Below are 12351 nucleotides of genomic sequence, written 5' to 3' on the forward strand. Positions count from 1 at the left end.
ATCGCAGACAACTGCTATCTTGTGTCTTCACATGCTCTCTTCTCTGTGTACAGACATCTCTGTTGTTTCTCTGTGTCTGAGTCTCCTCCTCTTACAGGGACTCCTGTCAGATTGAATTAAAGCCTATGCTAATAACTTCATGTGAATTCAATGTCCTCTTTAAAAGACTTATCTCCAAGCTGGCACATACTGAGGCAGTGAATGGAAGATTGGCCTCCATAAGAATTGTGGGGGAAACAATTTAACTCAAATGTCCATGTTCTGTTCATATTTGGCACATGTAGGTGTTCTGTAAGTATTTGTGGTTTAAATAAATTCAGAATTGATGGATGAGTGAATTGGTAGGTATCAATAACTATAAGCTGAATAACTATCGGCTGAATCATAAACTTGCTTCAATAAATGAGCAAAACCATCTATATTCATTATTTTGATACAAAGGACATGTTTAATGACATCCTTAAATTAGTTGTTTTTAAATATGTGCCTAAAATGGCATTTAATTATAGTCATCTCCCCTTATTCATGATTTTGCTTTCTGAGGTTTCAATTATCAGGAGTCAATTGCACTCTGAAAATATTAAATGGAAAATTCTAGAAATAAACAATTTATGAGTTTTAAATTGCATACTGTTCTGACTAGTATGATAAAAATCTCATGTTATCTCCCTCCATCCTATCCTGAACATACATTATCCCTTTGTGCAGTGTATTCACACTGTATACACTACCGGCTTGTTAATTACATACCATCTATCTAGGTCCTCACATCAACTGTCATGGTTACGTGCCACTGCTTATGTTCAAGTCACCCTTATTTTACTTGATTATGGCTCCCAAAGGAAGGGGGGTGATTCTAGCACTTCAAATATGCCAAATTGAAGCCTCCAAGTGCTTTACTTAATTGAAAAGGTGAAAGTTCTTAATAAAGAAAGAAAAAACATATGATGACATTGCTAAGATTTACAATAAGAATAAATCTTCCGTGTGCAAAGCTGTTAAAAAAGAAAAACGATTCATGTATGGCGTATATAGGGTTCAGCACTATCTGCGTTTTCAGGGATCTACAAGAGATCTTGGAATTTATCTTCTGTGAATAAGGACGGAGTACTCTATTGGTATTTTATGATTCATTTATAAGTGAAAAAACTGCAGTATAAAATGCTTCACATTTATAGATATTCCAGAATTTCAATGAATTTAATAATAAACAATCTGAAATATGGGGATCTCTATTTGAATTTGTGTTGAAGGATGTCCTACTCAAATTAATGGATTATAAATTTCCATCTATGAGATTGTAAGCCTAAAATACTTCTTCAGTGGATGCTGTATTCATGTACCTTCTGTCACTAGACAGATGCCCTATCTACTTGGAAGTCTCTATTCATTTTATTTCATTTATGAAGATGATGCTACAGTTTAACTTTGTCTCTTCTCTACTGAAGTTGATGGGTGACAATAGATATCACACATTTTGAACTTTTATATCTGCATCAAATGAGGCAGATGTATTTTAGCTAAGGGGTAAGATTTTTTTCTATTTGAAACTATTTTATTAACCAATGTTACATGCCATTTTATCTTACGCCTACTGACAGGGTCACTGGGAAATTCACTAAAAAATCTGCCAATATGTTTCAGAAAAGTTGTGAATTCATTTGTAACCATTAAATAGTTGAGATGGTTGAATTCATTGGTTTAATTTGGCACATTTCCTATCAGTATCTCACATCACTATTTCAAGGCTACAACTTTTGTCAGAAACTAACATCATTCCAAATGAGTTGAGTAGACAGTGAAACTATAAAAAATAAGAAAGTCGGTTATATTATGCTGAAACCAATGACACTTTTTATTGACAATTCCAAAGGAAAACGGAAAATTCGCTTATGATTGAGATGCATGATGAGGGCATGATCATTTTAATGCCATAATAAAATTTTTACCACCTCCTACTTAACCCCCACACAGGATTTCCTTTATGAGATAAGGATAGATTAAACAAATTTTTTAAATGTCTCCAAGCCATGTAGGAATAGTTGGGAAAAGGTGGATTTTTTTTCATGATGCTAATTACATTTCTGTTGTTTGAATCATATTTTAACATCTTCTAGGTGTAATGATCCAAACGTGTAGCATCGAGAGAAGTAGAAATTATGATAAGGTTTATCTTAGATACGAAATGTGCTTTTTGAAAATATGAATTGCTATCCTTTTCTCGTTTTACTTCTATGCAAAATAAAGCATATCTATAATATAGGATACTTCCAACTTTATAAATCCAATTATCTAGGAGAAAACACCTTATTTATATGAAAAATCATAAAATTTTAAAATGTTAGATTCTGAAGTGAATCGCAATAGAGTTGAAGTAAATGACACATTGTTTTTGTTTTAAAACATTCCCTTTGCATAGAAATTGCCACAATATACATTTCCCATCCAAAAATTATTGGTACTTGACTTTCCTTACCTACTAACATAGTGCATGTGCTTACACGTGGCCACATGCTAAAAGTATGATAGTTTTTACTCAGGGAATATTATAATTTTCTCACTAGAGTATAGAGACAGAATTTTAATACTTTTATAATAGTGATCTAGATTGTTTTTATCTACATATGGATAGAATATAAGTTACTAAGAACTTTCTTCTACAATCCAGATGGTAGGTAATTCGAATTACACAGAACTACTTCAATTGTGTTGTCTGAGACATTGTATTTATGAGAATTTCTTCTTTGAGAGGTTATTTTCAGTCCAAAGAAGAATACATATTTTACATGTTTTCATTGCAAAATCTCAATTATTATGCTTATGTCTTTACTATCTTACATTTGCTGGGGAGACCTTTTCAGTTGTGGAATAATAACCATATCACATTACTTATAAGTGCTTTTTAGTGAAGGGTGAACAATAGAGTGAAGTAATCCAAAGACAAATGAAAGGCACATTGCTTACCTAAGGGAAGCAGAAGCAAGGAGGGTGTCCATTACAACTTCTGGTATGCATAGGAGACTCAAAATTAAACACTTTTTGATTGGCAAATCATTCAAGGGTGTCCATTACAACTTCTAGTGTGCATAGGAGACTCAAATGCTTTGATTGGCAAATCATTCAAGGCTTTTTAATAACATTTAATTAACAATCATTTGCTGATCTGGTGGTGGTGGATTGTCTCTTCTTCAGGTTCTGGGAGATCGATGGGCAAATATATGTAAGTGGACAGAAGACCGCTGGGTTCTCTTACAAGACATCCTTCTCAAATGGCAACGTCTTACGGAAGAACAGGTGAGTCACATGCATGCAATCCTAACAATGAAAGGCATAGATCTTAAATAAGAAAATAAAAAAAAAAGTTTTACTTTGAATAATCTTTTCCTTCTTTGGAATTCTTTGATTTCTTTCAGTGCCTTTTTAGTTCGTGGCTTTCAGAAAAAGAAGATGCAGTGAACAAGATTCATACAACTGGCTTTAAGGATCACAATGAAAGGTTATCGAGTCTTCAAAAGCTAACTGTATGTACTTTTTAGCTTTCAACATATTTTTTTAAATGTCCAGCAGTGTATTTATGTATATCACCATCTGTGATATCAAATCTGAAAGCAATGTTCATTAGTTTCACTTAGATCATAGATTATTCAACAAAGATGTCGTAGTTGTACTTTTCTTAATGGAAATGGGAAAATCTATAGGTAGATATTCAACTTTGGTTTTTCAAAGAAAATTGTACTTCTGAAAACATAAAGCACACTGGAAGAAGACTTCAATAAAAATTAAAAAGTAACACTAAGAAGAATTTGTGAGCCCTCCATTAAAGTTCTAAGTGACATAGTTCTAAACTAACAGAACAAAGTTAATTGTTCAGAGTGATATATGATAGCTGCAAGTGATGATTATCCTCACATATGAGGGACTTAACCCTAGTGGGGCAAACAAGAACAGAAAACATGAAAGCATAGCAAATGGCATTAATTATAAGTGCCTTGTGTGTTTTGAGTAATGAAATTCTTTTGTCAGTAAAAGGACATCAGGGGCATCAATCAGACATTTGATTTTAGTTGGTACTTACAAGATTAAAAAATAACTTGAAAGTTTCTCTTACTCAACTAATTTGAGAAAGGCCAATCTAATATTAGGAGCTTAATATTTTTAATATCTCATAATTCTGATTCACTTAAATACATACACATATTATTTAATAGATATATAAATACTTGATATTAAATATTATCAAATAAAGGTCTATTGTAAATGATGTTTCATAATTTTATATCAATGGATTTATTTGTATTGCTCTTATGTAATACATGCTTAACAGTTAAATCATTTCGCTAAACTAAATTTCATAAGCTATTTTATGTATGTACCATTTTATAAAATATACATTTGTATCAGACAATTTTTGCTCCAAAATATACATTTGTATCAGACAATTTTTGCTCCATACTAAGTAACCCTCATAGGTCTTTTAATTTAAAATAAGTTCACTTATGTGATACTTGTAATTACATGCTAGCTTGTTATTGGTAAGAAACCATTGCTCAAATAATATATGCCTTCTCAACAATATGACTACTAAAGACAGAGTTAAGAAAAGCAATCTACTTTGGTTCAAAATATTAGTGCAAAAATATTGGCTATATTTGTAATTTTGTTTGGTAGCTCATGGGAAGCCTTTCAGAGTTTCATAAACAACATATTTTCATTTGTAATACCTTTGATAGTAAGACTTTAGATAGTAAGAGGGCTAATTAGAAAACCTGAACTAAGTATTTGTTGGCATGAAGATGAGGAGAGAGCAAATAAAATTTATTCAGATAAAAATTCAGGTAATATTTATGGTAACAGACAGAATTTAGGAATGGTTCTCAAAATTTCCAGTGGGTGACTCGATTCCTAGAAGAATTAATATCCCTGGTAGGAGAGTGGAAAAAGAATTGCTAGAATGAAAGAATGGGTATGTTGAGCCCAAATGTCTTGGAGATATTCAAGTGATAAAGGTCATTCCATTAGCTGGATATACATATTAGAATCTCAGAAAAGGGTTCAATACTGGTTATCAATTCAGAAGCAACCAAGATGTCTCAAAGGGATTGTGTACAGTGACACAACAAAAGGGATAGACACCAGAGAAATATCTACAAAGAATGCAGAGGATGAGAAATTTACAAAAAGAAATTAAGCAGATGTAGTTCAAGTTTACTAGGAGAAGGAAGATAGTGCTGTCACAATACTGAGGAGAATCAATATTTCAAAAAGGCAGAAAGTGGTGCACGTTATCACATTGAAGAAAAGATAAATTCAGAACAGATGTTATCATGCATAGATGAAGGGATGCATGGATTACACACCCTTCAAGCAGAAAATTTCTTACAATTTTCTTCTCAGTCAGTACTTGGATTCTTTAAGTAAATAAGTTGGTGACCCATGATTATCAAAATGTAGCCACGCTCTCTGATTAAGAGCCACGCCACATTGCTGGTTAAATGCAGAAGCACTTATGCTTCCAATGGGCAATCATAGTTGGGACTACCGAGCATATTCTGTTAGTTGAAACAGTCACACACCTGCCTAGATTCAAGAAAAAGCAATTAAACTTCATCTCTTTATGGAAAAGCACTGAGACCAAATTATAGAAGAGCATCTGAGATGGGAGGATTTCTCGTAGTCATCTTTGGAAAATGCCATGTGCCAGAGCATTACAAAGTTATTTTGCATGATAATAAACTCCCAATTTTAATACCAAGTGCGTGTTACTATGTATATTCTTGATTATACACAGTGTAAAAGTTGTTCGTAGGAAGCTACAGTTACACAAAATCCAAATATGTTAAAGCTAGATGAGATTTTATATACCACCTTGTATATCCCCAATCCACTTGCATGTCTAGAGTTCCTTAAGATAAGCTATCCAGGTTGTTTCAGAAGAGGAAGTTCAAGAACTAAAACACACCTGGCCTGTATAAGTTATCGTATAACAATAGTAGCGGACGTAAAATGAGCACTAAGACATCAAGACTCAGGTCCAGGGTTTTCAAGCTGTTTCAAAATTCCTAATATCTGATTCCTTGGGAAAAGGTAACTTCAACTAAGAACTGTCATTTCAAACAATCATATGCCACTATGTTGACATTTTTGTGAGAAAAAGATATTTCTAGCCTCTGGGCCATGAAAATGCTCTCTTAGAAATGTCTCAATAATTTTCCAATATGATTAAAATTTGTGTTATGTCACCTTCCTTGTGAACATAGTGAAAATATGTTTTGTATAAGTCTTATTATTTGATAGTTTAAGCCAATTAACAAAACCTGACAGCTGGTCTAGAATTTGAGGTAAAATTCCCCTGCTGACTCAGGCAGTGAATAAGAATTTAATGTTCATTAAAATATGTCACAATCTGAGACCCAAAACAGGTACCATCTGTCACCAGTTCCTACTCCATACCTAGGTATAGATACAATGTGCTAAAAAGTCTTTTATTTACAATCAGTGTAATTTGTTTTAAAATATTATCACTAGTAACCCATGGGATTGTCTCCTACTTTCCCTTGGAGTGGGAGGTAGGCAGCCAGTGTCATATTTCATTTCCTCTAACTCCACAGCATGTAAGTCTATTTTTATTATAAAAACAGATTTTTTTAATTTGGCATAAAGGATAAAGATTAAAGGAGAGAAGAAACAGTGGCTTTTATGATGTGAATTCTGGGGCATATAGAATCATGTGAGTTATCACTGGCAAGCCCAATTCTAGAAGAAATCTGTTTCAGAAAAGTTTTGCTGTTGTGAGGACTGTTGGTATTTTCCAGAGAAGGACTGCTCTGGGGAAGCCTGATAATCGGAGAGTATGGTGTGTAAGGGGTACGGGAGTACCGTGGAATTGAAGATACTCTCAAGTTGTCTGTGGGATCAATTGACATAGAGGGAGTTCAGCAAGTCCCTGTTGACGGTGCTGTTTTGCCATGACTTGCCACCCTGACCTCAATTCCTGTGATGGCCCTTGAAGAATTCATCCAAATATAATCAGTGGTTCTCAAAGTGTGCTTCCCCATCCAGCAGCATCAGCATCACCTGGGAATCAGGAAGAAATGCAGATTCTTAGGCTCTCCCAAACCTCCTGATTCAAACTCTCGAGGCAGAGCCCAGTAATAGGCAGTGTAATAAGACTTTCAAGTGATTCTGATGTTTCCTCACACTGAGAACCTCCACAATGGATCAATCCACCTAAGTGCAATGGTTGACTGGAATTAATTGGAGTACTTCTTACATATAGATAGATAAGTAACTACAGATGATAGAGATATATAATTCAAATTTCTCAGCCTAATAGAAATTGCCTTGATATTATTCTCTGAAAAATACTCCTGATGAGAATAGGGTAAGAGTTTCTTGGGCCTCTTATACATATACATTTTTTTTTTACTTCAAATCATTTTCTAACTTTGGCCAGATAAAACTTTTGTGTACTCTGTCATTTTGAACAATATATCTGTCTCTTCCCCATATCTTCTACTGACCCAATCTGTTTTATTGAACGAAGACTTCATTCCTGCCTACCTTGTAGGTGAGTCTTAGGCACTTGGCACCGTCTATGAAAATGAAATATATATATTTTTCAATACCTCAGATGATCTTTGCCTTACATAAGTTTTCGAGAGCTTCCTTTTGCCTCCTAAATGTTCTCGAGGTCTGTGGGTCTATGGCACTCATGGACCTATTGTCAGTTCTTGATATGCAGAAAGACATATTTTATATGATAATAAGTCATAGTTATTTAATATGTACATTTAAGATCCAAGTATAAAATAATTAGCATTCAAGGATAGACAGGACAAAGTAATTCATTACTATGGTCTAGTGTATTTGGCAATACTGGATCAGTATAATATAGATTTCCTTTCTTTTCCATCATTAAAAAAAAAAACAAAAAAACTCAGGCTTGGCACTCATAGCTCAGTGGTTAGGGCACCAGCCACATACACCGAGGCTGGCAGGTTCAAACCCAGCCCAGGCCTGCTGGACAAAAATGACAACTGAAACAAAGAAAAAAAAAATAACTGGGCATTGTGGCAGGTAATGTTGTCCCAGCTACTTGGGAGACTGAGACAGGAGAATAGCTTAAGCCCCAGAGTTTGAGGTTGCTGTGAGCTGTGATGCCATAGCACTCTAATGAGGGCAACATAGTGAGACTCTGTCTCAAATAAATAAATAAATATACTCCTATCTAGAATTTAGTAGGTGGAAGATCAGTGTTCAGGGTTTTTGACATAAATATTTATGTAAAAATATATTCAAAAATGATACTGTTTCATTATAACACTTTTTTATTTGACCTTGAGTATACTTTTCCTAACTATATTTTTCAAGGGTGACTTTTACTTTCTTAATCCTTACCAGATGCTTTCTCTTATTTGGTTTCATATTAACACAAAGACTTAGTTTTTACTCCTAGATTTCCATTGCCATCCCCTTCTTTAACCATAATTGAATTGTTACACCCCTGTTCTGAAATGTCCCCAACTATTACATATTTAGCTTGAATGATGATGACCATTTAGCCTTACACATAGGACTATTTAAAATAGTTCCTTATGCTCTGAGAAAGTAAGCCAAAGAGTTGTACTTATATCTTTTCATTTAAAAATACATGTCTCTGTTTATATCATTTCTCTTTCCATAAAGAACTTGTGGCTTTCACCAAAATATATGTATGCCAAAAATTAAGAAAGAGAAAAGGAAAATGGGACTCCATGAAGTAACTGGGGAAATATATGTTGGTGTTCCAATTTGGTTCTCAGCACGGGGCAGGTAGCATAAACTGTTTTGCTACTGTACAAGTATGCACTTAAGTTTAATGGAAAGCTAACGTGGATTAAACAAAATTAATATACAAAACACATAGGTTGCTAAACTCCCATGCCAAGAGCTTTATTTTGATATGAATTCAACTTGTAATATCTTAATTCATGTTTTGGTCTATTACATTCTTTCGGATTGAGAAAAGTAATAAAATAATTAGTGAGGGGAATTAGAAATAAACTTTAAAACACACCTCGTTTACTCTGAAAAACGGCATGAACTGCAATATAAAATAGACCAGATGAAGCAGATTCTGAGTAAAGGAGAAATTAGTTGGAGGAGACACCTGAGCATTGTGTAGTTCGGAGCTCTCGAGGCAGCTGGCATGCCCAAATGAGCTCCATACACTCTCCTTTTCAGGGAGGATGTATTGATGGCTCTATGCTGATAACACTTTAGTTTGTGAGCAATCCGTGCATATGTTTTGTGACAACTTTGCCACCTGTAATGTTTGTTGTGCTTGCATTCATTTTGGGAAGACAGCTATCACAGTTTAGTTTATATTCATTGTACTTGCTACTTAAAAAAGACAGGATTATAATATGGCTATAAAATGATTATTTTTCTTCTTTTATGTTTAAGTCAGGAACAAGCATTTGGTACGTGGGAATGGGATTGCCCCACATACAAGATGACTTTAATGGATAAATGAGAATGATCTGCCCCGATCTAATTTCATAGAAGCCACATTGTTCATTCCAAACCAACCAAGGGGAACATGTGACCCTCTATAGCTCACAAGAACCTTGGAAGTATAAGTAGTATAGAAGAGAATCCTAAAAACATATATGTATCTTTAAAATATGCAGAGATTCTGAAGGATTTGTGCCATGCTCAATGACTTAGTTCTTTTAATTAATGGACTCCTAGAATTAGCCTTAGAAAATAATTATTCAAATAGCCAAATTTTAATTGAATAACTGATGGTACAAAAATTTCCAGGGCAGTAAACCATAGAAAAAAGTTTTTATCTTAAGAGAATGACCAGAATGTTAAAATTGTGCCAATAGGTAATATTGCAATTTTATCCAAATAACCCCGACATTTAAGAACGACAAGGCCCCCTTAGCTATTCTCATCTTCTCAAACCACTAGCTTCTCTTTTGTCTTTCTGGCACTTGACAGTTTTCATTTGAATTCTATCAGAAATTAAAGAGAAATTCACTACCATCCAAGAGCCATGCATTCCATTTCCAAATGTTAAAACGCAACTTCCATTGCTGATTCCCATTTTGCCTTTTGAAGCAAAACTACTGTTTCACTTGGCAGTCCGTCAGATATTTTAAGGTAGTTCTTAAGTGTCTCTACTAGGTTTTTATTTTATATCTGATTTCCTTGTCTTCAGGCTTCCTGGGGAGAGTATTCAAATTATTTTCTACCTATATTTTTATAGACTCTTAATCCTATGCAGAAATGGTAACAGTCTTTCCTTATTCATATGATTGAGCTATTAAATGCCAAAGAAGACTGAACTAGAACGTTGTGTAAAACGTAACATAGACTTATTCTATAATTTTCCTTGTTTGAACAGGTTTTAAAAGCAGATCTAGAAAAGAAAAAGCAAACCATGGACAAACTCTGTTCACTCAACCAAGATCTTCTTTCAACACTGAAAAATAAGTCCGTGACCCAAAAGATGGAAGCTTGGTTGGAAAACTTTGCCCAGCGTTGGGATAATTTACTCCAAAGGCTTGAAAAGAGTTCAGCGCAGGTTAGTGATGTCAATTTTGTACTATACACTATCCCAGAGGTTTTTGAAACCTGCTGTAAGAGAGCATCAATGTTATAATACTACAAAAGATGTAACAGGTTTGGTTTTTGCCTAGTATTCAGTAGAATGAAAACATGGCTATCTTGTCTGTCTTTTTACTGGACAGTGGGGGAGTGGGAGGGGAATGAGTACTAATTGGCTGAAATGACTGTTTTAGAGTGTAGTCCCTTCTCCTCTGATAGTAACAGTAAGCTAAATGACTTAGAACAGGTAGACAAAATACTGGAGAACTGTATCATCACAATTCAACACCAAATCATAGGTTCATACAACCGAGAAGGCCATAAGTCAACCCCGTTTTATTCCAGATAAAAATGAAGCTTAGAGAATAAAATTAAATTGTCCAAGGAAAGTTACTGGTAGTACTTTGTGCCGCAAACTGCTGAGATCATAAAATCATGAACATGTCTTGGGTATACAGACACATATGGGCTAGAGATTAGGAAAACTTTCCGGTGACATTACTACTCCAATAATTTAGTTTTATTTTCAGAATGTTTAAATTTTTAGTAATTTAAAAAAATGGATATTGTATTTTATGATTTTATTTTATTATTTTGAGACAGAGTCTCACTGTGTTGCCATGGCAGAGTGCCATGACATCATCACTCACAGCAACCTCAAATTCCTGGGCTCAAGTGATCTTCTTGCCTCAGTCTTCTGAGTAGCTGGGACTACAGGCACCTGCCATGACCCCAGCTACTTTTTCTATTTTTAGTAGAGATAGGGTCTCAATCATGCTCAGGATGGTCTCAAACTCCTCAACTCAACCAGTCCACCTGCCTCAGCTTCTCAGAATGCTAGGATTACAGGTCTGAGTCACTACGCCCACCCAATCTGGGTTATTTTAAAAGTAGAAATTTTGTTTTCTGATACAATTGGATAGTGTATTAGTGGGTCATCACTCAAGATATTAACTATTAATGTCTTATGATCGTATTTAACATATTCTGCCATAGAGTTTTTCCTGGATTTTACTTATTGATCACAATTCATAGATTAATGAACCATGCATATACCTCTATTAATGCAATGACCATATTCAATAGATTTTACGCAGATATAGTCTCTGCATAAGACAAGTGCAGGAATTTGTTTTGGGAATTGACATCTGATGAGTATTATACTACTGAAAAAAATGTTTGTTGAAGAAATGAAGTTTGAATTACTGTTTACAGAAATAAAATTTAAGAAACTATTATCAGCCAACATGTATGATTGTCAATCACAGTTCAATCTGTCATTTATACTTAAATTCATATTCAAAATTTAAAATTTGAAGAAACATGAGTCGAAATTGCAATAATTTCCCATGTAATCATTAAGTAATAAAAACTCCATTTGTTTTCCATTAAGCATCTTTTTAGCAGTTAATTGATCTGACCAGGATTTTACTACTAGATCACGCTTTCTCTTATATATGATCTGCCCATGTCTACCTTGCCATATATTGGTATCTATGTAATCAATATATGAGGCACTGGTAAATTTGATATTTTTAACCCGACAATGACGTTATTCCATTATGTTCTCATTGGTTTCATAGATTATTGCTGGGATAAAATTAGTTACCATGTTAAGGAGAGTTGGCATTTTTTGATAAAGTTGTTTTTGAAATTCATCTCTTTTAAGGGATATATTTGTAGCGGTACAACTGTTAAGCACAGGTCATGTTCTGGTTCATTTGCATTATGTAAAGTGGTTAAAATACTTGAGTC

General features: G+C 34.2%; 1 protein-coding gene across 1 annotated transcript in view; it reads left to right on the forward strand.

The window, feature by feature from the left end:
* DMD (dystrophin) overlaps positions 1-12351 on the forward strand; it is a 2307273-nt gene that overhangs the window by 772162 nt on the left and 1522760 nt on the right. The window contains exons 14-16 of the mRNA XM_023515448.1: positions 3193-3294; positions 3414-3521; positions 10394-10573. Coding sequence (XP_023371216.1) covers positions 3193-3294; positions 3414-3521; positions 10394-10573 — 390 coding nt within the window. The remainder of the gene's footprint in view (positions 1-3192; positions 3295-3413; positions 3522-10393; positions 10574-12351) is intronic.

Source organism: Otolemur garnettii, unplaced genomic scaffold, assembly GCF_000181295.1.
Source record: "Otolemur garnettii isolate 467f Iridium unplaced genomic scaffold, OtoGar3 scaffold00072, whole genome shotgun sequence".
Taxonomy (NCBI): Eukaryota; Metazoa; Chordata; class Mammalia; order Primates; family Galagidae; genus Otolemur; species Otolemur garnettii.